Source organism: Peromyscus leucopus, chromosome 4 (assembly GCF_004664715.2).
Source record: "Peromyscus leucopus breed LL Stock chromosome 4, UCI_PerLeu_2.1, whole genome shotgun sequence".
NCBI classification, from domain to species: Eukaryota; Metazoa; Chordata; class Mammalia; order Rodentia; family Cricetidae; genus Peromyscus; species Peromyscus leucopus.
The window spans coordinates 10372165-10399904 of NC_051066.1; the positions used below are offsets into that span (position 1 = coordinate 10372165).

Here is a 27740-nt window from a genome sequence, read left to right on the forward strand (position 1 = left end):
TCTATGAAGTGATGCTAACTGTGCAATCAGAGGCAGGCTGCCCAGAGTCATAGCAAGAGCCTTTAGGAATGTCCTCTATCTGGTGGAGACTTGCTGGTACCATTGCAGTGAAACCAGCTGCTGAGGTATAGATCCTTCCAGAATACCCAGCTCTTGGGGTGTAGGAAGGAGGAAGACAGAAGGGCTCCGAACAGTGAAGAACACTGGGAGAGGATGTAGGACATGAACAGAAAGGGAAGACCAGTCACAGGTCACCCACAGCTGTTTAGGCTGGGAGCAGGCAAAGGGCCTTGAAGGGTTGAATGAAGAGAGGCTGGGAAGTATTTCAGGAAATAAACAATGTGGCATCCATGTCTCCCTCCACGCTAAGTGGGCACCACACATACCCGAGGCCCTCGACTCCTGCTGGTGCCGGTGTGGTGTGGCATCCAGGTGTCCCAGGCTGACTGACCTGGTTCTGCAGTCTGTAGGTTCAAGGAAGCTGTGTTGACAAAAGCTGAGAAGCGGAACGAGAGGAAGATGACCGAGAAGGTTCTGAGCCTGTGCTACTCTGGGGGTGGTCACTGATCTGGCACCACGGCTCACTTCAGCTTACTCTCCACTTCTGAACTTGACATCTCCTCTGCACTTGCTCCACACTGGGGCTGTCATGAAATCTTCATGGACAGAGCAACTAAACCAGCTCTTGGGGCGAGACCCCCTTCCTTTCTGTCCTATCAGACAAGAGTCTGCTCAAACCTGCCCCCAAAACCTCTGTCCTAACGCATACACACTGGCCGATTTTTTCCCAAACCCCAGGAGCAGCTGGCGTGTGGACAGGGCAGGGGCAGGGTGGTGGTAACGCTAAGATCTGTGTAGTTTCCTTTGCGGGGGTTGGCAGTATTGGAGAAAGGCAAGGAGAAGGTTATAAAAAGCACACATTTACAGAGCACACAAGCTTCCTGGGCAACACCATTGTTCCAGCCATTACCCACTCTGTGAGTCCCTTCTTCAGAGCCCATCAGCCCGTTCTGCTACTGATGCCCGACTCTACTGGGGCACTGCCTTCTCAGCTACACCCAGCTTCAGAGCTGAGCCAATCATCTCTTGCTGGCCATGCTGACAGTCCTGCACAACATGAACCCTCATTTGGACCTGAGGAACAGCAGCCAGGGCCACTGCAGGAGCAGAAGAGACCACTGCTGCTTCCTCAGAGGCAGAGCTGTGGACGTGAGGCCATCCTGTGTGGGCAAAAAGGCCCCCAAAGAAAGCCAGAAAGCCAGGCCAGAAGCCCACCCTTAGGGATAACCTTCATGCAAAGAGCTGCAGACCCCAGGTGGGGAACTGTGGTCCTAGGCCGAGTCCTACAGCTAGTTTTGGGAGCTCCCCAGGTGTTCAGAGTGCTGTGAGTCTCTGGGCTTTAGTGTGTGAGCTGTGCAATGTGCCGCTGTCTTAGGTCACTCCACACACAACTGTATTAACAACCAATTTTATTTTTACGTTTTACAAAATTAAGAAAATACATATCCTTTGAAATATTTCACAAAAATATACTTTCATGTCAATCCAATCTGTTGTTATCATTTTAATTTACCATATAATATTCCATTCTAGAATCATACCATAACTTAACATACTTCTTATTAAAGAATATTTTTCTTTTCTCTATTACAAACAGCATTGGTTTATACATTAACACTATTATTTCTGTAGGAATAAGTTAGTCCTGTCAGCACTGAGATTAGAATGTCTGAGGGACAGAGGAGGCTAGGTAGAGAAGCATGTACTAAGACAGCATCATTTACTCAATGTTTGTGTGTTTGTTCGAGACAGGGTCTTCTGTAGCCCAGGCTGGCCTAGAACCTGCTATTGAACTCCCAATCCTCTCACCCCCACCTGAGTGCTGGATCCATGCATGTGCACCACCAGACTACTCAATATTATCTGCATGTCAATGCAGTGCTGGGGTACAGTGGCAAGCAGAAGCCCCCCTCTTAGTGTGTTCCCTTCTCCTGTGGCTGGTCTAGCCCACTTCTAACGGTGCCATAGAAATGGCATCTGAGAGCTGTAGAGGGGGCAGTAGATTGCTGAGAGGCACCAACGGGAACACAGTATAGGGTATAATTTGCCACACTTTCCTTCCTCTGTGCTCCCCAGCACAGATGGGACAGAAGTCTGAACACTTGGTGTTCCAGACTCCCTTGCAGCAGAGTTCTGCTTAGGTCATACATGGACACATGTCTCTGCAGAGAGATGTGCTGTGGAGGGCCATGGGCCACTGCAGGACAGCAGCAGCGGCAGACAGCCTGGGGAACCCGGGAAACTGGGGTGGTCTGCAGGGCGACACACTTCTCTGCAGGGCCTGCCAGCTCTCTGGACAATGCATGCCTCCTGTTGGCTCCAGCATCCCATTTAACAACTTGTGTGTGTGTGCTTGAGACAACGTCTCACTATGTAACCCAGGCCGGCCTCAATCTCGTGACCCCTCTGCCTGTCTCCACAGTGCAGTGTGCACCACCATGCACAGATCTTGAACACTTTTTGTTACCTAAACCCCTGTAGAAAGTTCTCTCTGAAACGCCTACGTTGGTTTTGCTTTCCTGATTGATAGAAGAGCCCCCTTTCACCTTTTCCTGAGAGGACAGTGGGAGCTGTGCCCAGCTGGACAGACTCTTCCAAGACTGACAGCTGAGCTTCTACAGAGAGCACAGGTGTGCCAGCAGACAGGGCCACCAGCAGTCCACCCAGAAGAGGGGATGCACAGCAGGAGGTCCAAGGGAACAGCGACCAGTCTGCGGCAGAGGAGATCCAGTCACTGCACACCAGGGGCACTGGAAGAGAGCAGAGCGACAGACTCGTCAGGAAAGGACAGCTTGCTCATTTTTCTGGGCATAGAGTATTCTCTGCAACTGCAGGGCCAGGGCTGCTCCGGTTCAAAGGGACCAGCGGTAGACCTGTTCCAAGACAATGGTACAGAGGGATTCAATCAGTCACACTTCTCACAGTCACATGAGCGGGTCCCTGCAGGTGGTACACGGGGAAGTGAAACCTGGTATGGATTGACTTCGTCAACCCGGATCAGACTTCGGGGAGTCTGATGCCAGGTGGTTCACTGTCAGTCTATTTAAAACACAGTACAATTTGGGAAAAGGTTTCCAGGCAACAATCAGTCCAGCTCCATGTGCACAACAAAGCTTAAGGTGTGACTACACAGAGACTCTTCTACAGAGTACATGTGACCATGAGGGTGGGTTCCATGGCTGAAAGTCCCAGAATCTAGTGTGGTCTCTGTCCCATAGCATAGAGGTCAGCAGGCCACAGAGTACATATGACATCTCCCTAAGGATGGGCAAGGGTCTAGGGAGGGAAGAGTCTGGGAGAATCATTCTGGGGAGTTAGGGTGAGGTCTGCCTCCACAGACAGCAAAAAGGTCACCAGGTCATTAACAACCTCCACTCTTGGTCTGGAGAGATGGCTCAGAGGTTAGAAGCACTAGCTGCTTTTCCAGAGGTCCTGAGTTCAACTCCCAGCAACCACACAGTGGCTCACAACCATCCGTAACGAGATCTGGTGCCCTCTTCTGGCCTGCAGGCATACATGCACACAGAACACGATACACATAATAAATAAATATTTAAAAATCTGCTCTCAGTTTTCTGGATGGAATGTGAGTATTTGATTTTATCTCCTCCATTGAGGAGACAGCCCTGTGTGATTAACATTCCTGGTTCTCCTAGTGCTTCTCTGTGAGTACAAAGACCTCTGTGCCCACCTCCCAGACTTTAATGTGAATACCAGCACTTCCTCACCCCCCAAGCTGAGGATCGAAGCCAGGACCTTGTGCTTACTAGACAAGCACTCTATACCACTGAGCTAAATCCCCAACCCTGAATACCAGCACCTTTAAAGATGTGCATGTGGAGGTCAGAGGGCGATCACTGCTGTCAGTCCTCAGCTGTGCTGTCCACCTCATTTCTTTAGGTACGCTCTCTTACTGGGCCCCGTGACTTGATGATTAGACTAAGCTGGCCACCTAGTCCTTGAGGTCCTCCTGCTCCCATAGTCCAAGCGTAGGTGACAGGCATATGCCACCATGCCTGGGCTCAGCTTTTTATGTGAGTGCTGGGGACCCGACACAGGTTCTCATACTCATGAACTTGTGAGTAAGCACTCCACTGGCCAAGTCTTCTTCCCAATGTGGTTTTTTAAAGTGATTTATTATTTTTTTATTTTATGTACACTGGTGTTTTGCCTGCATGAAGGTCTACATGTATGTGAGGGTGTCAGATCCCCTGGAACAGGAGTTACAGACAGTTGTGAGCTGCCATGTGGGTGCCGGGAATTGAACACCAGTTCTCTGGAAGAGCAGCCAGTGCTCTTAACTGCTGAGCCATCTCTTCCCCCCCCCCCCCCATGTGTTTTAATGTTCATCCATCCATCACATCATTTTTGCCCCCTGAGACAGGACTTCTCTGCGTAGCCCTGGCTGGCCTCGAACTCAAGAGACCCACCTGCCTCTGCCTCCTGAGTGCTGGAATTAAAGGTGTGCGCCACCACACTGGCTCACACCATTTTTAACAGACATCAGGACTGAAGATCTTCCTGCCTGGTCAGATCTGGACCCCACCCTACCCCCAAGGCTTACATGTTAAAGGCAAGGTCCCTAGGGCAGCGTCAGTGGTTCCTCCTGGGAGTTCTTTAGGGAATGGGGTGATCTTGAAAGTGACTATGGGATCCCCTTGTTCTCTTTTGCTTCCTGGCTATGAGGCAAATGACTTTCCTGTCACGTTAACCACAATGCGCTGCCTCCCAGGCCCAGAGTAACAGCACCAATGGGGCATGGACTGCATAAGCACCAGCAGCCTAAAGGAACGGGACAAGAATCGGCGCTTACCCGGGCGCCTCCGAACCCTCCCCGGGCTCCTCCGAGCCCTCCCCGTCGCTGCCGTCGTCATCGCAGTAGAAGATGTCTCTGAATAGGAAGTCTTGTTTGGGAGCTGAGGGCGTCTGGATCTGGCTGCTGTTCTTCCCCATCTTCTTGTCTAACTTTTCCTTCAGCAAAGGCAGACTGGTCTCATATAAGTAGTCAATGATCTCTGCAGAAGAAGTCATTTTGGAATTATTTGTACAAGGCTCCAATTAAGGTCGAAGGACACAGGACCTTATCAATAATGCCCAGCACCCATTACCACATGTAAGATCCAATTTATTATTATTATTATTTTATTTTATTTTATTTTATTTTATTTGTTTTGGTTTTCTGAGACAGGGTTTCTCCGTGTAGCTTTGGAGCCTGTCCTGGAACTCACTCTGTAGCCCAGGCTGGCCTTGAACTCACAGAGATCTGCCTGCCTCTGCCTCCCAGTGCTGGGATTAAAGGCGTGCGCCACCACCGCCTGGCTTAAGATCCAATTTAGACACAGTCTCTTATGCAGCTTTGAAACAATCCTATGAGGCAGACATTATTCTATCCTTATTGATCTTTTTGGCACAGGGCACTTCTCTCTGGTGTACATATGTGTACATGTCTCTGTGAGTACATGTGTACAGCTATCCACACAAGTGCACACATGTGTGGCAGAGGGGTTGATGTCAAGCGCTTCCTCAATTCTCTCTACCTCATTTCTTGATACAGGGTCTCACTGAACCTGGAGCTTTGTAGCTTTGGCTAGAGTGGCTGGCCAGGGAGCTCTAGGGAGCCTCTCGCCTGTGTCTCCAGAATGGGGATTCTAGGTGTGCACTGGCACTGCCCAGCTTCACCTGTGCTTGCTGGTGGTCCAAACGCAGGGGCACACATGGCTGCACAGCAAACACCTCACTGAGACACCCCCCCCCCGCCGGTCTTTCTAAGGAGGACGCAGACCCAAGGCATTAAGAAAGTGGCTGGAGTCATGGACTCAACAAGGAGGTGCGCTGGGCAGTCATGGCTGCAGAATGCACGGCTGCAGAATGCACGGCTGCAGAATGCACGGCAGGGTTTTAGAATCCTCTTCAGGACAGTGTCCCTGCCCTGTGGCTCCAGGCACAATACTGCTGAGAGGTGGCAGAGCACACACTGCCCTGCGAGCTGGTCACAGCTCCTGGACTCAGCCTGAAGGGAAGGGAGGAGACTCAGGAACCTACTTTTTTTGTTTGAGACAGGGTCTCATGTGGCCCATGTAACCTTGCTGTGTAGCAGAGGCTGGCCTCTAACTCACAGAGATTCCCTTGCCTCTGCTTCCCTACTGCTGGGATCACCACACCCGGACACCACCATACTCTTAACTAGACAAAGATTTGTAATACTGACCTGGAAAAGTCTTTTTCTGCCAAAAAGGAACACAGGCAGCTTTCAGCTTATAAAATTTTGCCTGAACAAAAGGTGGAGGGACATCCCTTTAGAAAGGAAAGGTGGGAAAAAGAGTCAGTGCCAATGTCATCAGTTCTCTTTTTGTGACAGGGTTTCATGTATCCCATACAGGCCTGGAACACACTAGATAGTCCAGGCCGACCCCCGACCCTCCTGCCTTCCCTGTTCACACGGTGCTAAGGACAGAACCCAGGGCTTTGAGCACGTTAGGCAGCTCCAGACCAGCCGAGCTACGCCCTCAGCTCCTGAGGATAGGAGTATCAGTGGGCCCACTACCACAGGGTGGTATAAATAGTGCCATACACATTGAGAGATGATTCCATAGAATGTACTTCTAGAAACAGAATTACTGATTTCCAAATGGAAATACTCAAAGGGACTTTTCAAATGCTGAAGGATACCAAGGCTATAAAGCAGATATAATTTACTTAAAAAAAGACAATAATCAGAGGAGGTGGACAAAGAAGTTTAGTTAAGCTGGCAGACACAGCCAGTTTCTGAAGAGAGCAGTGGGTATATAGAGGTCCATTTGTTCTTTTATCTGTCTAAACCGATAAAAGGTTAAAAACTACTAGGCGTTGTTGATAAAGCAGTGCTTAGGAAAAGAGCTTATTAGAAAAGAAGAATTCTCAAGAAGCTGAAAAACAAACTCAGAAGAACAGCAAACAGAAGAGGGGGAGGAAGGAAGGTCATCTCAAGGTCAAGACCAGCCTGAGCTATTATAAGGTAAGACCAGGTGAGAGACAGATTGAGATACAGATTCAGAGAGAGAGAGAGAGAGAGAGAGAGAGAGAGAGGTAGATGGATGGATAGACGGAGGGATGGATAGACGGACGGAAGGGTGGATAGATGGATGGAAGGATGGATGGGTGGACAGCAAGCAAAGGAGGGGAAGGAGGAACAACTGTAAAGGGCTGACACAGTCAAAGCTGGCTCTAGGCTGGAGAGATGACTCAGAGGTTAAGAGCACTGACTGCTCTTCCAGAGGTCCCGAGTTCAAATCCCAGCAACCACATGGTGGCTCACAACCATCTGTAATGAGATCTGGTTGGGCTGGAGAGATGGCTCAGCCGTTAAAGGCTAGGCTCACAACCAAAAATATAAGAGATCTGGTGCCCTCTTCTGGCCTGCAGACATACATGCTGTATACATCATAAATAAATAAATCTTTAAAAAAAATAAAAGCTGGCTCTTTGAAAGGCGATGATCCTTCAGGTGGAGAGAGAAAAGTGCACTATCAACATGAGCTCTGATGTAGGCCATGGTCCAGATCCTCAGGCCTCTTGCACAAATGCTCTGGGAAGGGACCCGGATGCTTGCTTCCTGTGGGCAGGGGGCTACTCACTGTTTCTTTTCATGCCTTCCTTACTCTGGACAATGTAATCTACTTTCTATTAAAAAATAAAACAAAGTCGCATTTCCTGGGAACCTGGGTACGGACCTGGTCAGAACCCATCCACCTGGCCAGTATTTAATTAAAGCTTGCTTCAAAATTGGCTTTAAAAATAAAAAATAAAACAAAGCCAAGCCATGCTGGCTAGTTTCTGTCAACTTGACGTGAACCAGAAACACTTAGGGAGAGACAACCTCCATTGAGAAATACCCCCACCAGACTGGCCTGTGTGCAAGCCTGTGGAGCAGTCTCTTGAATGTGGGAGAACCTTGCCCGCTGTGGGTGGGGTCAACCCTGGCTGATGGCTCTGGGTACTACAAGAAAGCAGGCTGAGAAAGCATGGGAAGCAAGCAGTGTTCCTGGACTCTGCATCAGTTCCTGCTCCGACCCCCTCAGTGGCTGCAGGTGAGAATTACCAGGGAATGTGGAAAACTGGACAACCAGGCTCCACTACTCCACTGCTTCGGGATGTGGCACTGGGAGTTGAAGGCAGGAAGATGGTGAGTTTGAGGCCAATCTGGCTACACAGCAAGATCCTGCCACAGAACACAGCAGAAGTACAAGACTCAGAGATGATCCAGCGGGAGCTGGTGCTGTGTGGAGAGGCTGGAGGTCGAAGTCTTGTGTCTTTCTCTGTCACTGTCCATCTTAGCTTTGAGACAGTCTGGAGCTCGGGGAGCCACCCTCCCAGCACTGGGGCTACAGATGCCAACACCGTGTCCAGCTGTGCCGTGCGGTGAGGCTGGCCTCAGATCCTCGTGCTCCAGTGGCGAGCACTTTATGACTGAGCTATCTCTCTACCCACCTCTCTGCACTCACACAGGAGAACACACACAACATGAATTTTAGGCCTTTGAAAATGTGACAGGCAGTCATGTATTAAAGTCAGCTCTTGGTGCCTGCCACAAAGCCTGATAATCTGAGGGTGGTCTCCACAACCCACGTGGTGAAAGGAGAGAACTGAGTCTCACGAGTCTTCAAATCACCATGTGTGCACCATATACACGCACTCATACACATGCACACACAATAAAGAAAAACCATTTTAAAAGCTTTCTACCATTGAATAAGCTTAATGTTCAGTAAACAGTCTTACCCTATGGCACTAGCAAGATCTTCCCAATCTATTTCATTAGCATCATTCACATTTAGTTCATACAACCTGTAAGAAAACAAACAAACAAACAAACAAAAAAACTCAAGTAAAATCCACCTCCACAGACTCACAGACTACTGAGAGCTGAAAGGCCAAGGGCTTCCATCTTATTCCAGTCCCCAGCCCAAGGTTAGTCCAAGGTCAGAGCAGGCTATGGAGATGAGCTGAAAAGCATCTTTCCATTCAATACAGCCACTCAGGAACAGCACACTGCACTCAAGCCTACTACTTCAGACACTTAGCATCATATATGCACACTACTCATGCAGAGTAACCCTCAGCGCCACGGTACCGGTGCGGCATCAGCCCCATTCTACAGATAAGTAAGGAGCTTAGGGACTAGGTCACCGACTCTATGACTCAAGTTGTCATGACTACCAAGTGGAGAGACCCAGAACCCCAGTCCTGCCTGACCTGAGATGTCTCCTCAGAGCTGATAACCCGTCTCTCCCACAGTTGAAGGGTACAGCCAGCCAGTGTAACAAGGGAAACATGGCAGAGTACTGGGCCAAAGAAGCCGGACAGGATGGCCACAACCACGGCCTCTGCTGCTCTTGCTGCTACTCCAACATAAGTCTACATCTGCCAGACTCACAGGTGTCAGAGATCCTCATGCCTCCACTTCCCTTGGGGTACTGTGGGGAGGACTCAGGACAAAACCAATCCACAGCTGCACCAACAGTGTCACCGCGGTGTGGGGGCCTGTCTGACCCCCATCACCAATCCCAGTGGACGGGCACAGCACACCCACATGGACAGCTCTGTGACCAAACCCATGATCTTAACTGAGTACACAGTATGGCCACCATGCATTGTCCCTCACACTTCCACACCGGGAAACAGGTAACTTCTCTTTATCAGCCTCATTCACAACTGGCCAACAGAGACTCAGGAAGGCAGGCCCCACACCCACTGTAACACACTTGGAAGGCGGGTCTAAGCAACAGCATCGTCTCTGGATTAACAATTGTGGTTTACACAGCACCCATCCCTAGTTCGGTACCTTTTAATAAGGGTGATTTTGGCCTGCAGAGCTTTGACCCCACGATACACGAACCCACCATGGGTCATCCTTTTGGTGAGAATCTCTGTCCTGTTAAGAAGAGGGAGAATGCAGTTGACTTTTAGTTTAAAAAGTAGTACATATTTCCTATACTTTTAGTGTAGAGAGCAAAAAGCCTTGTGCACAGATAAGCACGGGAGAAGCCAGGGAAGTTAGACACAGCTCACCTCTTCAGCTGCTCTTCCTGGAATGCCAGGGATGACGTCCTTTTACAACCTGGAGATCCTTTGCTCTCTGATGAGACAGGCTCTGCCCTTATCTTCCAGAATTTATGTTTTCACTTATCCCAGACTTATCCCCCTAATTCTTGAGCATTGCTTTAAGACCATAAAACCCACTCTCAGGAGTGAGGTCACTTGTGCCTTACAACAGCCTAAGTGACTTCTGTGTTATCTTAGGGCCAGGCCAATCCAACACCCACAGGCATGTTTACCTCAGTCAAACTCCCCAGACTCTAAATCTTGGCCACGATCTCTGAGTCAACAGTACCCATTCTTGTAAAAGGAGCCAGATGTACTTTGTGAGGAATCCCAATGCAAACATGTTTTAAATTGTTGTGCCCTTGGGACTGAGTTACTTGTTACCTGAATACCTTATTTCCAAAACTGTGCTGTTCTTTTTTTTTTTTTTTTTTTTTGGTTTTCCGAGACAGGGTTTCTCTGTGTAGCTTTGCGCCTTTCCTGGAGCTCACTTGGTAGCCCAGGCTGGCCTCGAACTCACAGAGATCCACCTGGCTCTGCCTCCCAAGTGCTCTGTGCTGTTCTTGAATACGGCTAAAGTAAAACGACCTGGGCAGACTCCAGAAGTGCCAGCCACAGTACAACTGGGCTGAGCGGGTTCACTCTTGTGTCGTTGTCGAGGACAGTTTCTTCCCTGACTGCTGTAAAGCCGCAGGGGAGTGACCGCATTTATCAACTGCTCTCATTCACTGGGCAGAAATAAGTAAATGGACAGATGGTCATGACTGTTTAATGTGGATAATGGGGATGAGAGGGCCTGTTTTGTGATATAAAATCTGTGTAGGGGAATTTTTTTCAAATCGATAAATGACAATTTTTGGTTTTATGCATAAAGGTTGATGAAAAACCCTTCTATAAAAGTGGAACATTCTATAAACCTTCTACGTAAATGTTCATCGTTCTATAAAAGTAGAAGGTTTCAACTGAGAAGCACAGGATCTTAGGAATATACTGTTTTCTCGATGCGGCAGCACGCTGGCGGAACTGCGGCACAATGGAGTGCGCATCAAGTGTCCGCTCTACACGTCAGGGCTGGACGATGAGCTCTCCTCACCTTCATGTTTCCTCTTCAGGTGCTGAGCCGACTCACTGGCTCTACTTTGTGATAGCGTATTAAGTGGAAATAAGACTGTTTCAGATTATTTAATTAATCCACAATTAATCGTGGATTAATCAGAACATTCCAGACTGCTGGTATTGCAGGAAGCGAAGCTTTTATGGCAGGGACCTGAGCAGAGGGCAGCTGTGCTGTAAGCCTTTGTACCAGGAGGGATACCGGGGAGCTCCGTGAGTTCAGACAGACCGGGTCTGTGCAGGTAGTGGGCCTGCTGTGGGTGTACGGTCTGCTAATAGCAGAGCCAACATACACCCTGGAACTGATTCTTCCCATAGAGTAGACGACTTCCTTTGGGAAGACTTAAGCCTATAATCTGGAACTGCTAAGAGTATCCATTAGGTGGATCTAGGAGCTGACCATGGCTTGACTTCTCTGCTCTGGGAAATTTTGTGAGTGTGTGCCTCATACATGGAGGCCAGACGCTACCATTGGCTGTACTCTGCTACTGCTCTTACCTTCCTGTTGGACACAGGGGACCTGAACTCAGGTTCTAATGCTTTGCCCACTGGGCCATCTCCCGAGTCCCATAAAGGAAATGTTTGATAGAAAAGGAATAAGCCTACTAACAGGTGCTGAAGTATTCTATTCAAATGCCTTTTTTTTCCTTCTTGAGACAGGGTTTCTCTGTGTAGCCCTAGTTGTCCTGGAACTCACTCTGTAGATCAGGCTGGCCTCGAACTCACAGAGCTCTGCCTACCTCTGCCTCCCGAGTGCTGGGATTAAAGGCATGTGCCACCACCACCCAGCTGCAAATGTTCTTTGTGGTTGTTTATAAGTAGGTGGCTATTGGGGCTGGACAGACGACTCATTGGTTAAGAACACTGGCTGCTCTTCCAGAGGACCTGGGTTCAATTCCCAGCACCCACATGGTGGCTCACAACTCTTCCGAACTTTAGTTTCAGCAGATACAACACCGTCTTCTGACCTCAGAGGGTACCAAGCATGCATGCGGTACACAGACATGTATGTAGGCAAAACACGCAAACATGTAAAACACAGATAAATACATGAACAAACAACGAACAGGCAGCTTTCTTGTCCCATCACTAGCCTCTGAACACTAATGCCAAACGCAGTGACAACTGATGTGCCGACTCCGGTGCCTGCAGCTGGTGGCTGGAGGGAAGGGCTGTCTGTGTACCAGAGAGAGTACCGGCAGTCACAACACGCAACAGGACTGCTCTCAAATCAAGGGCACGATGCAGCAGCAGCCTAACAGAGAGATCACTTCTTCCATGAGCATGCCTTCCCTCAGTTCCCTTCTTCCCCTCTCCCATCCTTTGCTTTCGGTTTTTGAAACTGTCCTGCTACATAGCTGGCTGGCTTTGAACTTTTAAACCCCTGCCTTCAGCCTCTGGGATGACAGGCCTGTACGGCCAAGTATAACACACACATAGCTAATCAACACTGCTCTTTCCAACCACTAGTTATAGATGAAACACACTGTTGGATTTCAAGTTACGACCTGCCCAGGGGTTGAGGCTATTTTTCTATTCACATTAAACACACCTTATACATCTGAAGCAGCACAGCCCTCAATCACCCCCTTCCAAAACTGACATATCACCCTCCAGCTGAGGCTCAGAACCTACTCTCCTCTGTACCCTAAAATGTAAGAGTAGAAAGGGTCCCACTTCCTCCACACTCTACACATTTCCAACATTATCTGTGCTCTGGAGTTTCTTTCCCAGAGCAGAGATGTTTGTTAAACACACACCGGGCTGGGGAACTTAGCTCAGTGGTGGAGCACTTACGTAGCATGCGTTTGGTCCTGGGTCTAAACCCTAGAACAAAACCAAAACAAAGCACCCAAATATCCCAAGTTGAAAGGTACTAAAAGGCCAGTGTAATTCAGGAGTCTACTTTCTGCTTTGAGACAGGGTTTCTCTGGGTAGCAGGAGTCTACTTTTTGTAAAGCATTCCTGTGGATCTTCCTCATGTGGAAGGGGGTCTCCATGTGCCTTGGACACAGCGTGGGTCCAGCCCAGGAGGAATCACCGCTCCAGGGCTTGGGGAAGCGAGAGCAGGCGGAGGGAAACAAACTGTCTACGGTCATCAGGAACCTAAGTGAGAGCGTGATGGTGCAGAGGAGTTCTCGACACTGGGTGTTGTGCAGAGCCAGTGGGTGCCCCCCCCCCCCCCCCGACAGTGAGACGCCCACGGGAGCACAGGGAAGCCTCGCACTTACCACTTACTTTTGCACTGCATCCAGTTTCTGGTCTCCACTCTGGCCTCCACCTCCACCCAGGATATGCCCTTGTACAGTTTTTCCCGGACGACTGACAGGCGACCCGCGGGATCTTCCTGAAGTCTAGAGTCCAGTTCTCTTAACTCCTCGGCAGACATTTTCTTTAGGATCACATCCTCCACAGCCTTGATTAGTCTCTGGGTTTCTGTCTTACTCCAAGCACCGTGGTTTCTATCTGCAGACATAGAGAAATGGCCTCATAGTTGCTCATCTATTTGTTTTTAAGCACATTAAAAAGCAGATGATAGCTGGGTTAGGAGGATCTTTGTGAGTTTGAGGCCAGCCTGGTCTACAGAGCGAGTTCCACGACAGCTAGGGTTGTTACTTACACATCAAGAAACCCTGTCTCAAAAAACCACGCACGCACGCACGCACGCACGCGCACACACGCACACACGCACTAGATAGAAGATGATACATCAGGCCCTTTCCAGAAAACCATGGGCAACAGCTCAATCAAACCAACCTAAAATAGTTGACAAGTTATTTTATTGTCTTTTGGAGACCGGGTTTCTCCGTGTAGCCCTGGCTGTCCTGGAACTTGCTCTGTAGACCAGGCTGGCCTCAAACTCACAGAGTTCAGCCTGCCTCTGTCTCTTAAGTACTGGGATTAAAGGGGTGCATCACTCTACCTGGTTTAAGCTCCAACATTCTGGAGCAAAATCTCCCTCCCAGAGGCTCCTTCCTGGCCAGCTTCTGGAGTATCAGCATAAGCAAATGGATTCATGCTACAGGGTATGGAACTGAGGCACGGCCAGTAGGTCCAGGGAGTAAAAGCTATTCACTGCACACGAAGAGGTCAAATGAACTAACAGAGAGAGCATGTACTAAGAATGGGCGTACAGAGACCTCCACACACTGGCTCAGTCATGGCTTATTTCACAGTGAGACAGGCCACTTACCACCACCAATCTGAGAGTACTTCAGAGCGACAGAGAGACTGCTGCGGGCCACCATGGCCCCGATCTTTTTCCAGTCGTTTCCATGGAGGGAATGGTACGCCTTCAGCTTCTTAGTATCTTCTTCATTGTACCTGATAGAAGAGAGGGTACCTCATGGCGCTACTCCGGAAAAGCGGCAGGCAGCACAGACAGGAAGCCATGCCCCTAATACCAATGCCTGGAGCCCCTCACTGCCTGTCATAGCTTGTCACCGATGGCCATGCCCTTAGTCACAGCTGGCCAGAGCCAGAGGCTGGGATCAAGCTCTCAGCGACCAGAGAAAGCCAGCTGAACCTTTTCTTACCCCACAGCCTCGGTGCTGGCTTGGACATGGCTCTCTCCACCCACTGGCAGCCCCCGGACGGGACCCTGCAGGGAGCTGCACTGGCCAGCTGGCTGAGTCCCACTCTGAGCATCTTCTGCACTGCTGTAGGCCTGTCGTCAGCATCTCTGGACCCCTGGATCACACCACTTCCTCTAGACCAGTGCTGACTGCTGTCAACCAAAACATCCTGGAAGCCACCCAGCCACCCTTCACTCCCCCCACAAAGAAGAATTCATTTCATTTAGTATTAGAAGATTAACATGAGAACAAGTGTCCTTTGAGCTGGGCATGTGACTCCCTGATTCAGCACGTGTGGCAAGCACAAGGCCCAGGATCCACCTAAGTGCATGGCACAACACTTCTAGGAGTCAGTGTTATTCTAACTAACCCAGCACAGCATCTGTTCTCACCATATATGGCAATATGGCTAATTCCACATGGCTGGTGGCCCTACAGGAGATGGCATAGCTGGGAGAAAGGCCCATGAGGAAGGGGCCTTGTCAGATTGTTCTCTTTGGGCTTAACATAAATATGCACCTGCATTCATTCCATTAAACATCTAAGTAGTATAAGCTATTATAAATTTTGAGATTAAACACCATAAATACTTAAGCAAAGAAATAGCAATTTTCATAACCTTAGATTTTTAAATCTTTTTTGTTCTTGTTTGTTTTGTTTTATTTTTTGAGACAGAATTTCTCTGTATAACAGACTTGGCTTTCGAGAACTCACATTGTAGACCAGGCTGGCCTTGAACTCACAGAGATCCATTCCCCTCTATCTCTGGAGTGCTGGGGTTAAAGGTGTGTGCCACCATGCCTGGCAGATTTCTAAATCTTAACCCGGGATGGGGGTGGGAGAGATCGGTGGTTTATGTCATTACTATGGCCAGACAAAGGTCTGGTGGAGTAGTGACAACCTTTGACCCGGAACTTCTCTAGCACAATCGTGTTCCAGTGTCTACAGAAAATGCACCACAAACAGGGACTATGAGGAACATAGACACAGATGTCTCAGTAGGAAAAGGACAGGCTCACAACCAAAAGGACAAGAACTGTGGGTAAAGGCTGGACAGATAGCTCAGTGGCTAGGAGTACTTACTATTCTTTTGTTTTTTAGACAAGGTCTCTCTATGTAGTCCTGGCTGTCCCTAGAACTTGCTATGTAGACCAGGATGACCTCGAACTGCTCCTGCCTCTGCTTCCCAAGTGCTGGAATTAAAGGCGTGCACCATCACACCTGGCTACACTTACTGCTTTTGCAGAGATCCCAGGTTCAGATCCCAGCACCCACATGGTGGCTCAAGGCAGTCTGAAACCCCAGTTCTAGGCAATCAGACACCTCCTCTGACCTCTGCAGGTTCCTGCATGTATGCGGTGCGTGCACACATACATACAAAATACATTCTTTTAGATTAAAAAAATTGTGGGTGAGAGTATAATTCTCCAGTGGGCAATGGGAGTGGGAGAGAGGGAGTAGCAGGGCTGACCCAGCCGGTATGATGATTGCCACGTCAGAATGAGTGACTCAGGCCAGATTCCTCAGTCACTTAAAAAGCACGCACACTCATTGCATGAGTTGGCTGTTTGAAACCTGGAGCTTATGCAGGGACACTTGGCTCAGTCTGGGAGGAAGGGACTGGACCTGCCTGGACTGAGTCTACCAGGTTGATCGCATGTCCTCGGGGGAGAACTTGTCCTGGAGGAGGTGGGAAAGGGGGTGGGCTGGGGGTAAGGGGAGGGGGTGGGAGGGGGGGAGAATAGGGGAACCCATGGCTGATAAGTAGAACTGAATGGTATTGTAAAATAATATATATATATATATATATATATATATATATACATATACATACATATATATATACAAAAAAAAAAGCACGCACACAAAACAAATTTAAAATGTAATTCAAAAGTAATTTAGAACATTGGACACAAATGAAAGCTGGGGACTTTACTGAGAAGGAGAAAAGAGAGTGTGAACCATGTCAAGCATTCTGCACGCACCACAGGACTGCACCGTGTGATCTAACCTGCATCTTCAAACATCCACAGAAAACCCAACTGAATGTGCCAAGGCAGAAGAGGACACACACCGTGGTGAGAGAAGCTCCAGCACTTGGAGATAACTATGCAGGGGAGAGCAGAACAGACAGGAGCCCCAGGAAGAGGCAGGAGATGCCCAGTGCTGAAGCCCAGGTAAAAGAAAGAGTACACTGAGTACAGACCATTCCCCAGGGCTTACTAAAGGCGGAATGAGATGAATCGTAAAGGCCTATATCTAACCAATCTCTGGCTAAGTTTCAATGCAGAGATCTTCATGATCTTCATCTCTCACCATGGCTGTGGATATTTTGTTTCTTGACATCAGGACCAATTCTGGCCCAAGCGGTGAGACCTTCTTACCTGCCTTTGTAATTATTCACATCAAACATCTTCTTTGCTCGATAGTACACAGGCTTCCAGGGCCGAGCAATGCCTTTTCCTACAGATAGTGTGAGAAGACAGAGTCAGAGAGGCGGCAGGTGGCCAATGTGAGACATGGTCACAGATGCCAAAGTAACCCCATGGAGCCCTTTGTGACACAATTAACTTATGTGCAGCAGTGTGCAGAGGCTGAGACTTCACACACCTACACTGTCAGGGCAGACACACAGTTAACATTGCCTTGAGGTGTGGTGCACACTGGGTCTGAGGGTCCACTCAAAACCCTCGCTGGATGGCCATTTCAGCAAGATTTTAGGGGAGCACTAGTGAAAAACAGACCTCTCCCCAGCCAAGCCTTCCCTGTCTTCCACTCTCCAGGGGCCATCACCTTGCTTCCCCGTGTAGTCTAGAAACGCATGTGAAATTACTGTCTTCAAATTCAAAAAGGTTATTTCATGAGGGATCTGATGTCACTTACTGATTTTTTTTCTCTCTCTTTTTTTTTTTCCCCGGAGCTGAGGACTGAACCCAGGGCCTTGCACTTGCTAGGCAAGAGCTCTACCACTGAGCTAATCCCCAATCCCGATTTTTTTTTTTTTAATTTATTTTTTTCCGGACACAGTGGTCCATGCCTTTAATCCCAGCACTGGGAAGGCAGAGGGTGGTGGATCTCTGAGTTCGAGGTCAGCCTGGTCTACGGAGTGAGTTCCAGGACAGCCAGGGCTACACAGAGAAACCTTTTCTTGAAAAGATGAAAAAAAAAACCAAAAATATAGACAATATTCTAAATGGATTGGTTGAGAATTTCATACAATGTATTTTAATCATATTGACCCCCCCAACCCCTTTCCCTACGCCCTCCAAGACTCGCCTCCTCCTCTCTACTCTCCCAACCTCGTGTCCAATCTGTGCTGTCCATAAGCTTCTGGGGTCTTTCTCGGAGGACTTACTGACCTCCTAACTTTCTCAGCAGTACCCATCAGCAGGGATCCAGCTCAAAGCACTTAGCAGACCATGATGCATGGAAGGATGATAGACGGGACAAGAAACTAAATCATAATTACTGTCATGTAGACAAGATAGAAGATCGTTGACTTTTTCACAAAATCCATATTAGTATTACTCTTGAGAGACATGGGGACATTGCAAACCTCACAGGATTCAAAATAAGTGTTCCTCACCACAGCGAGCTGAGGGTGTTTCAGTCCATTGCTCTACTTACCAATGTGCAGTCTGAATGCATGCTTTCGTTTTAAGTTGGTGATCAGAGACTTTTCCTCTGGATATCTGTCTGTGTACAGCAGCTTGTCTGCACTCTCAATTCCAGTCAGGGACAGGAATTCTTGCACATTTTTCTCTATTTGTTCATTTTCTTTAGCAGAAAATTTGCCAAATCTAATAGCAACACCTAGGGTTGGGGGGAGGGAGAGAAAGTACGTACTGTCAATAACAATAAAAGCAAACCCGCAACACCCACTTCTTTTCTATGGTGTGGTGCGGGGGTGGTGTGGTGTGGTAGTGATAGTGGTGGTGTGGTGTGGTGTGGTGTGGTGTGGTGTGTGTGTGTGTGTGTGTGTGTGTGTGTGTGTATGTATGTGTGTGTGTATAGATGTGTGTGGAGCCTACAGGTCACCCTCAGTTCTCCCCCATCCCCCCAGACAGGGTTTCTCTGTGTAGCTTTGCACCTTTCCTGGAGCTCACTTGGTAGCCCAGGCTGGCCTTGAACTCAGAGATCCGCCTGGCTCTGCCTCCCGAGTGCTGGGATTAAAGGCCGGCCAGCAAGCCCCCAGGAGCTTTGTCTCTGCCTCCCCAGTGTCAGGGCTCCAAGCACAGGCCATCATGGTCAGCTTTTTTACCCTGATTCTGGGAACTGAACTCAGGTCCTCATGTTTGTGCAAAAAAGCACTTTATCGACTGAGCCTCTCCTGGACCCAGAATACCAGGGCAGCAGGAGCAGCCTGCGGAAGCAGTCCACTGGGATCTCTGGCACCGAGTAGCTCCTCATCCTCAATTCTAGTCTACACCATAGCTCTCCCCAAGTCTTCCCAGACATCCTCTTCCACAGTGACTTGCTTGCTTCCTCAATCTCTTTAAAAGTTATATTAAAAGCAACAGACATTCATTAAAAATCCAGCCAATATTGAAGAAGAATCTAAAAGAAGCCCACCCCACCTCTATGCCACTGAACTCCCTGAAGGTGGGATTCACAAGGGCTAGCAGGAGCCTGATGAACAAACACAAGTCAGGGCCAGGGTTGACAAGACGTAAGACAATTTACACTGAACTCCTGGTCCTCATCCAATCACTAAGGATCAACTGTGTGAACAGTCCACTGTTCTTTCTTTTTGCAGAGCTGGAGACTCCAAGAGTTTACTTGTCTGGTTTTAGATGTTTTGTTTTGTAATGACAGGGTCTCATGTAGCTCAGGCAAGCCTCAAACTCCCTATGTAGCTACGAATGGGCTTGAACTTCTGATTCTCCTGCTTTCACCTCCTGTGTTGGGATTACAGACAAGTACCAGCATACTCAATTACGTGGGTGCTGGGAATCAAACCTAGTACTGGGTGCATGCTAGGCAAGCACTCTACCAACTGGGCCATATCCTCAGACCTGGTTTTAGGTTTATGATACATACATACATACAAAAAAATTAAATAAATAACCCAGTACTTTAGATGTGAAGCCAGGCATGGTGATTCACACTTGTTCATTGCAGCACTTGGGAAGCTGAGGCAGGAGGATTGAGTTTGAGCTCAGCCTAGCCTACCTCATGATTCAAGAAAGAATACAGTAAAGGGGGCCCTAACACTGTTCTGTATCTGTGTCCACATGAGGTGCTTGGGTGTGTGTGTGTGTGTGTGTGTGCCGGGAGCCATCCCCGGCAGTGGATGGGTCCTGCAGAGGGTGTAAGGAGTTGGCGGGAGAAGGAAGTGAGCCAGGCCATGGTGGTCGGGAGAATCTTGCAGCCTGACTGACTAGCAGTCAGAGTGTTTTTTTTATTTACACAGAATTTAGTTAGCAGGGATACATTCATGATGTTCCAAAACATAGATCATATTATTTTTGTTTTTGGACATGTGTTTCACTTCCTTTTGCTCATCTTTTAGTCATCATTAATAAACTATGACAGAACAGAGTTATCATTTTCAATCATTTCCCTCAAGTTTTGACATCATCAATAAACAGAGTTATCATTCTTACTCATTAACCCCATAACCCAATTTTTGAGAATCTAGAGGCATATGACAGCCTCTGCTCAAGCTGGTTGTTTTGGTTGCTTCAAGGACATTAGACCAAAACAAAATCTTCAACCATCCTGGGCATTTTGTCATGTCCCAAGCAGTGTATTATTAACTCTTAGAGGTCAGAGTGCCCAGGAAAAATCCTCAGGCCAAACTGCTGCAGTTATTATTCAAATTCTGGCATAATACAATCAATGTTCACATTTATATCTTTATAGAATTTGTCTATATGTCTAATCCTGGCATTCTATTGTTCCTTGGCCATATGACATTTAGTTCTACATGAGCTAACTTCTAAGAGAGGGAGGTCCTAATATCTTGTACTTCTATCATCTTTCTATTCCATACTTTACTTATCAATATGTCTCTATGTAGGGCAGAGTTGTATGCCATGTAATTGTCTGAGTGTACAGTGGGAAGAGGCTTGTAATCTGAACTGTGGACAATTCCTCTAGCCCACCGGATCTTGTTGACCTTTTTGAATTTACTTTGTTTTGAATATCTTGTTCCGGTGTAAGTACAGGGACAAATGTTTCAAGAATGTCTCATAGCCTCTTCTTGTGTCACAACCTCCAAGGCGTAAGGAAGACCTTTAAGTAGATAAGGATAGCTCCCTAAAAGTGTGTGTGTGTGTGTGGGAACAATATGTTCAGGACTTTCCTGGGTGAGCTTAGAAGCAGGATTCCTGGGAGAAGGCATAAATGATTCATATGGAATTTTCCATCAACCCAACATCCCCAAATTGTACAAATATTAAAAGTGCCCCAAGTACGCAACAGGTGGAGATGAAAACCAAAGGTGGCCTGGCAGCCATCATGTGGCTCAGCTCTGCCGGATCTTTGTCAAGCAGCTGTGCTGGCTTTGTGACTTCTGCCATTCCATTCAGACATGGCTGTGCCGTGTGTCTGACCCGTTTGTTCCTACTCTTCACCTGCCTTGGCTCCCAAAGTCAGAAGCTCCTCACTTAATGTATACTGCACACTTGTGGGAAAGAGTCCTCATGTCACACACTGTCATGCATGATAAATACATGCAATGAAGAAACATTTTACTTTTTTAAAATTTATTTATTTTTTATTTTATGTGCATTGGTGTTCTGCCTGTATGCATGTCTGTGTGAGGGTATCTGATCTTATAGTTACAGACAGTTGTTAGCTGCCATGCGGGTGCTGGGAATTGAACTCATGACCTCTGGAAGAGCAGTCAGTGTTGTTAACTGCTGAGTCATCTCTCTAGTCCCGACGAAGAAACATTTTAAAAGGCCACTTTTAACATTCCTCAGTGAGCAACTGCTCAGTAACTAATGTTCAGTTGTGACACACAGGCTCAGATCTATAGCGCCCCCCACCCCACACACACACCATGCACACAATAGGGTTTCTCTGTATAACAGCCCTGGCTGTCCTGGAACTCACTGTAAAGCAGGCTGGCCTCGAACCCACTGAGATCCACCTGCCTCTGCCTCTTGAGTGCTGGGATTAAAGACATGCACCACCACCGCCCAGCAACTTCTTAGATCTTCAAAAGCAGCTGCCGCCGTCTCTGCACATTGGAAAACTTACCTTGTGCCTTAAATTCTTTGAAGCGCCCCAGGTCATCCCGATACATGCGTCTGATTGTGGTGGCTGCCCTTTCCTGTATGTCAGGAATGAACTCTTGGAGTTGCCTCACCGCAGAGTCCAAATCCACATCCGATTCTTCAGAATCCCTCCCATCTTCAGACACATATCTTGTTTCAGAATTGCTGGCTGATTCCAAATTGCTTTCTTCTTCATGGGTAGATTCTAACCTAAGGGGAAACTGGGTTACCAGCAGTCATCTCTTCAGCTAACACCTTTTCAGCTCTTCCTGAATGCTAGTCTAAAAGAGTACTGAAGTTAGACTGTACCTCGGAGTCACTCAGTCCCTAACTTTCAAACTCTATGCAACCTGATGACATTAGATGGGTACATGTGGACAGAAGGTAACTCCATTCCACCAATTAGTATTTGTTTACGTGCTATTTCTCAGCCTTGGTTCTAATAAGTAAAGCCCTCTTTTATCTCTACTGAGAACCAGATACTTCTCCCTGCCCAAGAATTGAGTTATAGAATACAGTGGCTCCTAACTAGTTAACTCAGTGTTCAGGTTTACCCAGCTGTAGCTGTTCCTGATGCACAGACTAGGGGCCTCATTTCTTCCTTAGTTTTTTATTTATCCATCCCAGTTGCTTTTGCCAGTTCTTCACCAAATGCCAGACTCTGTTTTTTTTTATATTTATTTATTTATTTATTATGTATACACTATTCTGTTTACATGTATGCTTACAGACTTGAAGAGGGCACCGGATCGAATTATGGATGGTTGTGAGCCACCACGTGGTTGCTGGGAACTGAACTCTGGAAGAGCAGACAGTACTCTTAACCACTGAGCCATCTCTCCAGCCTTCTGTCTGTTCTTAATATGTTCAGGCATATCAGTGTATCTGTCAGACTGGGAACTAAACCATCTGGTCTACCTGTTAGCAGGTCAGTGACTTTCATAGGCCTGTGGTCCAAGGAAAGCTAGAGCTACAGCCCTGCATATTGCTGCCTCATGATCAGTGTTCTGACAACGTCTCCAGTAAGACAGTACACAGGACAATGTGAAGGACCCACACCTCTTATCATTACCATCCCATGTGGTGTTTAACAACACTCCCCTTTAAAACTCATATGAAAATATTCTAAGTCAGACTACTAAACAAACATAAAAAGTTAGTGGGTGAAATGGGAAGAGAAAATCTGTCCCAAGTCTAGGATCTATAAGTAGGGGGGAAAAACTCCCTGTATCAGTTCTTTACACAGTATACCTACATAGCATCAGATAAGTAACAGGAGCTACATTCCTTGTGTGAGATTCAATGCCAGAGATCGAAGCTTTTGCTGCTTTGTAGAATCCTCAGTGTAATCTTACGTCCTCCATACACACTCCCAGGCAAGCTACATGGCTGGTAAGTCTTTAAATGGCTCAAACTTACAGCATCAGGTAGGATAGATCTCAGGGAAAATCTAATTTAACTACCTTCTTTTGCACATGAAAATATGAGCTGTCTGCTGAGATGGTTCAATTAAATGTGCACATTATTATGGTTTCTGTCATTTCGAATGCACACAGAAGACACACCCCGTTCCCAGCTCACCCCTGCATCTCCTCTGCATGCTTCTCACTGGAACAAGCCTGGGTTTCTGCCTTCCTTGGTCTGCAGTCCACATCCTCTTCCCTCAAAGCACCAGTGCCTTCTAATGAATCCACGGAGACATTCTCAGCATTGCTGTCAAGCAGCGTGACATTGTCACTAGAGGTGGCGATAGCAGCAGATGCATCCTTCCTTTTCTTAGACTTTTTCCTGGTACTGTGGGGTCCTCTGACCCTCTCACCTGCTTCAGTCCCAACCTCTCCTCCAGGGTGTGCGCTATCAAGACTCTCGGGCGTGGCCCCCAATTCCTGGTTCCTGAACACTTTTTCCTTAGATGTTTTTTTATGAGACACTGGTAGTTCTGTGCTTTTGCCTTCTAGATCCACAGAAGACAAGGATTCTGAGTGGGGCAGGGTGATGTTCTCAGGCTGGTTTCCCTGTACAGCATCCCAGGATGCAGCTTTCTTTGGATGCTTTCGATTCTTTTTGCTCTGAACGTCACTGTGCAGCTCTTGATGGTCATGTTTTTGGAACCTGACAATGGGCAGCTCCTCTGCTTTGTCCATTTTTGCTAACTTCTGTTCCTGGCTCACATCTACATAAACAATATCCACATCTTTTCTAGAACTCTCGAGCAGGTTCTCCATGTTTTCTTTATTTACAAGGATGATCCCTGTTTCCATATCCACCTCCCAAACACTACTTCTCTTTTTCTTTTTATGGGTAGAAGTGGTCTTTTTGGCTTTATGGAAGGTTTCTGAATTTTCCAGAAGGGAAGAAGTAAGTTGCTGGGACTCCTTCCTACTCTTCCCCAGCTTGGACACCTGAGGATGCTCATTCTCCAAGCTCTCAGGGGCTGGTGTTTGGGACTCTTTCCTCCTCTTCCCCAGTTTGGACACCCAAGGTTGCTCACTCTCCAAGTTCTCAGGGGATGGTGGCTGGGATTCCTTCCTCCTCTTCTTCCTCTTGGCTAAGTGAGGATGCTCATTCTCCAAGCTCTCAGGGGCTGGTGTCTGGGACTCCTTCCTCCTCTTCTTCCTCTTGGCTAGGTGAGGATGCTCATTCTCCAAGCTCTCAGGGGCTGGTGTCTGGGACTCCTTCCTCCTCTTCTTCCTCTTGGCTAGGTGAGGATGCTCATTCTCCAAGCTCTCAGGGGCTGGTGTCTGGGACTCCTTCCTCCTCTTCTTCCTCTTGACTAGGTTAGGATGCTCATTCTCCAAGCTCTCAGGGGCTGGTATCTGGGGTCTTTTCTCAGACACAGAAGATTGTTTCTTTTTCTTGCAAAAAACTGCAGTGTGGATTTTAAATCTGCTTGAGTCTCCTTCCATCCTATTCTTTTAGAAAAATGTGACAATAATGGTTTATTTTGGCATTTTAAACATAAGTCTGGGGGCAGGGGTGACAACATAGTCCAACAAAACTGTTGACTATGATAAATGACAAGTCTGCTATCATGAGTATAAATTTTCTATTATTCAAAATATACAGGAAGCTCATTGTGATCCACATTGCCTTATCCCATTGCCCTTATGATACACATTCTTTTTTTTTTTGGTTTTCGAGACAGGGTTTTTCTGTGTAGCTTTGCGCCTTTCCTGGAACTCACTTGGTAGACCAGGCTGGCCTCGAACTCACAGAGATCCGCCTGGCTTTGCTTCCCGAGTGCTGGGATTAAAGGCGTGCGCCACCACCGCCCGGCTATGATACACATTCTTGAACACACACACACACACACACACACACACACACACACCTCTCCTCCCAGTTCACAGGAAATAACATTGCCCTGTACACACACCCTAGACCACACACCACTCACAGAACTCATCTTCTGTGATATGTACTTGCTGTGGTTCTCCCAACATGTCTGAGTCTTTCCTGGCTCTTCCTGGGATCTCTGCTGCCTCCTAATTTCCTGGGTGCTGTTGCTGCTCCCTGGCCTGCCTGTGAGCTTGGCTAGAAGACTGCTTTGCTTTGAGATAAGGTCTTGCTATGTTGCCCAGGTTGCCCCCGTCCCCCACCACCACTTGTCGCAGTCCACCCATTTCAGTGTCTTCTGTCCCAGGACTACTGGCGTGCATCACAATACCCTGCTGGAAGGTGACTTCTTTAAGAAAGCCTCCTCTTATATCAAGTTGGTACTGACCAGGAAGCTTCCTCTCTACTGGCTAGCTCTCAGAGTACCAGCAGTGCTATGTGGTTACCCAGCCGTGACCCTGTGAACCACAACGAGTGGCAGGGGAAGGTGTGCCTATGGGTGCAGCAGTGGCATGGCTGTTTTGAGGTAGCCAGCTGCTCTCTAAGTGGTTTTAAGGCCTGCTCCAACAGGCTTGCTTCAGGAAATCTGGCCAAGAGCCCATGGCTAGAGAGCTCAAAGGCCCCAGGGTGACTCTACTACTATTTTTTTTCTTTCAGTTTTTGGAGACAGGGTTTCTCTGTGTAGACCAGGCTGTCCTGGAACTCACAGAGAGCTGCCTGCCTCTGCCTCCTGAGTGCTTGAGATTAAAGGTGTGTACCTAGTGTGCTAAATGGACACAGTATCAAACTGCCTCTACATTTGCATCTCTCTACCCACAGATTAATGAAGCTCTCGGACCTCATCAGAGAAGGTTTTTTGCGCTGTGGACAGCAGTTAATGCAGAAACTTACAACTAGTCAAAGTACAGATAATAAAGCCAGGCAGTGGTGGTACATGCCTTCAATCCTAGCACTCGGGAGGTAGAGGCTGGTGGGTCTCTGTGAGTTCGAGGCCAGCCTGGTCTACAAAGTGAGTTCCAGGCCAGCCAGGGCTACACAGAGAAACACTCCCTCGAAAAACAAGAACAAACAAGAACAACAAAAAGAGTAACAGAGAGTAAGTGTTAGTGGAGTAATCTACATCTACATCCCTTGCCCACGCTCCAAGGCTCTGTGGCCATCTCAGAAGAAGGGGAAAGATGGTGAGAGTCTAGGCTGGGGAGAACTGCAGCATGTGTCTTCTGGGCATGACAGGACTGCTGCATTCCGAACTCAGGGCAGCTGTGTGTGGCTGCCTGCACAAGATCAAGCCAGTGAACATTCAAACGCAGAGGGGGAGGGGTTAATGAGCTCCCACTCCTACCTGAGGTGAAGGGGAAGGGAGAGGCGGTTTTCTCTGAGGGTGTGGTCCCTGGTAAGCTGGCATGGCTCCAGCGGATGGCCCACACCAGAGTGTATGGCAGCACAAACTTGACTGGAAGGGTTATTTTTAAAAAGAAAACAAAAGAGGACATGAAACTGGGGCGAGGGAGGGGTGGGGGTAGATCTAAGAGCTGGGCAAGTAGTGCGGATGAAATGATCAAGCTGCATTTCTCAAAGAATTACAAAATTCTCCCACAAGTATTATATTTAAGGCCAGGAGCTGGTGGTCCACGCCTTTAATCCCAGCACTGGAGGCAGAGGCAGGCCTGGTCTACTGAGCAAGTGAGTTCAGGATAGCCAGGGCTCTTACCCAGAGAAATCTCACCTTGAAAACAAAACAAAACAAGTATTATGTTAAAAAAGGCAAAGTTTCCTCTTCTCATTCTTTTACAGCAACCTGTGCTTCTTTTGAAGCACTGTAATTGTAAAGATTTAGCAATTGGCCACTCAGTCACCCAACGTCTATCTCCTCTGCTAGCACACTCAACCCCACAAAGGCAGGCAGCTCGTGTGGCTGCTCCCTCTGTTTCCACTACCTGGAAGCCATGGCCCAGCCCTTCATTAGCGTGAAGTGAGCTTCACGTTGGCATCACTAAGATCCACAGACCTCAGGCAGGGTCACCGGCCTTTGACAAAGAGAGTAGATGAGCCTTGTTAGTGACTAGCAAAACAAGAAAACGCCACAGCATATAAAGGTAAAAATTTCGAGTCAAGGGGTTGGGGATTTAGCTCAGTGGTAGAGCACTTGCCTAGCCAAGTGCAAGGCCCTGGGTTCGGTCCTCAGCTCCAGGGGGGAAAAATTTAAAAAAAAAAAAATTTCGTGTCAATACTGACATACAGGGTGTACGAATTTTGAGATAAATATACTAACAGGGGGTAAGGATGTAGTTCAGCTGGTAAATGCTTGCCTAGCACAAACCGAGTCGTGGGTTCAATCCCAAGCATCTCA

General features: G+C 47.9%; 1 protein-coding gene across 7 annotated transcripts in view; it reads right to left on the reverse strand.

Annotated features, from left to right (window-relative positions):
* Positions 1 to 1530: 1530 nt before the first annotated feature.
* Ttf1 (transcription termination factor 1) overlaps positions 1531 to 27740 on the reverse strand; it is a 30248-nt gene continuing 4038 nt past the window's right edge. Inside the window, exons 2-12 of one of the 7 annotated variants that reach the window (XM_037204624.1) lie at positions 23636 to 24961; positions 22038 to 22264; positions 18456 to 18641; positions 17213 to 17291; positions 14447 to 14577; positions 13485 to 13719; positions 9881 to 9970; positions 8818 to 8883; positions 6269 to 6354; positions 4874 to 5075; positions 1531 to 2810 (exon numbers count right to left, since the gene is read on the reverse strand). In XM_037204624.1, the coding sequence (XP_037060519.1) occupies positions 2792 to 2810; positions 4874 to 5075; positions 6269 to 6354; positions 8818 to 8883; positions 9881 to 9970; positions 13485 to 13719; positions 14447 to 14577; positions 17213 to 17291; positions 18456 to 18641; positions 22038 to 22264; positions 23636 to 24960 (2646 nt within the window). In that variant the 5' untranslated portion in view covers position 24961 and the 3' untranslated portion in view covers positions 1531 to 2791. Of the gene's footprint in view, positions 2811 to 4873; positions 5076 to 5306; positions 6071 to 6268; positions 6355 to 8817; positions 8884 to 9880; positions 9971 to 13484; positions 13720 to 14446; positions 14578 to 17212; positions 17292 to 18455; positions 18642 to 22037; positions 22265 to 23635; positions 24967 to 27740 lie in introns of those variants that run through there. The other 6 variants (XM_037204623.1, XM_037204625.1, XM_037204627.1 and 3 more) reach the window with 6 other exon arrangements.